General features: G+C 65.5%; 1 protein-coding gene across 1 annotated transcript; it reads left to right on the top strand.

The window, feature by feature from the left end:
• Window positions 1–91: 91 nt before the first annotated feature.
• On the top strand, window positions 92–899 carry LOC135980726 (protein NKG7-like; the record flags this gene model as incomplete). Its single annotated transcript, XM_065580629.1, has 2 exons — window positions 92–298; window positions 753–899. Coding segments are annotated over exons 1-2 (322 nt in total), but the record flags the coding sequence as incomplete, so codon positions are not given.
• Window positions 900–1,068: the final 169 nt, after the last annotated feature.

Here is a 1,068-nt window from a genome sequence, read left to right as displayed (position 1 = left end):
GTGTAAGTGTAATATATTATATGCATATAATACAGTGTTAATGAATACATGTATTACTAATAAATGTGGCGTTTTGTCTGATTCCCCCGAAAAGATCCTGTGCAGGACTTTAAGTACGACAAGATGTGGGCCTGTAGCGTGGGGAGCTGCCTGCTGGCCGTGAGCAGCCTGGTGCTGCTCTGCATGGCTCTCGTCACCGACTACTGGCTCTTGGCCATCGGTGCCAACACCACGGCCCACAGCGGGCTTTGGCAGGTGTGCCTGCCCGTTGGGTGCCAGAGCCCAGCCCACGTCACCGGTGAGCAGACGGCTCGGACGTGGCCCCTCTGGGGTGGGGCGGGGGCTGGTTATCCAGGGGCCTCTCACCCAGCGCTGGGATGCAGCCACCTCTGGGGTGCGGCATGGGGGGTATTTATACAGGGATCCCACGCCCGGCGCTGAGACATGGCCATCACTGTGGGTCGGGAGGGGGGCTGGTTATACAGGGACCCCTCGCCTGGTGCTGGGATGCAGCCACCTCTGGGGTGGGGCAGGGGGCTGGTTATACAGGGGCCCCTTGCCCTGCCCTGAGATGCAGCCACCTCTGGGGCCCCCTTGCCCAATCCTGGGGTGTACATGGACAGCTCTGCCGATGCCCCTCACTCCCGAACCGCAGCCCCCTGCTCCCCCAGTCCTGGCCTCCCCTGGTGCAGGCGGGGTGGGGGGGGGGGGCAGGTTCCTCATTAACCCTTCGTGTCCCTGTCCCCCCACAGGGTATATACAAGCCACACGGGCCTTCCTGATCCTGGCCGTGCTGGCCACCGCCGCGTCCGTCCTGTCCCTCCTGTTCTCCGTGACGTCCTGTGTCCGCATCCCTGTGAGCACCGACCTCCTGGCCTCCATCGCAGCCTTCACCGCTGGTAGGGACCGGGCTCTGGGCCTGTCCTGTCAGGGGGTGGGGGGCGCTGGTCCGGCCCCAGGGCGGGGGCTGGCTGGCCCGGGAGGTCCGATCTGGCCCCATGGGGGGGCGGGGGGCTGGCCGAGGGAGTCCGATCTGGCCCCATGGGGGGAGGGAGCTGGCCCAGGGGG

This window comes from Chrysemys picta, unplaced genomic scaffold (assembly GCF_011386835.1).
Source record: "Chrysemys picta bellii isolate R12L10 unplaced genomic scaffold, ASM1138683v2 scaf7986, whole genome shotgun sequence".
Taxonomy (NCBI): domain Eukaryota; kingdom Metazoa; phylum Chordata; order Testudines; family Emydidae; genus Chrysemys; species Chrysemys picta.
This window is presented reverse-complemented; position numbering and strand designations above follow the sequence as displayed.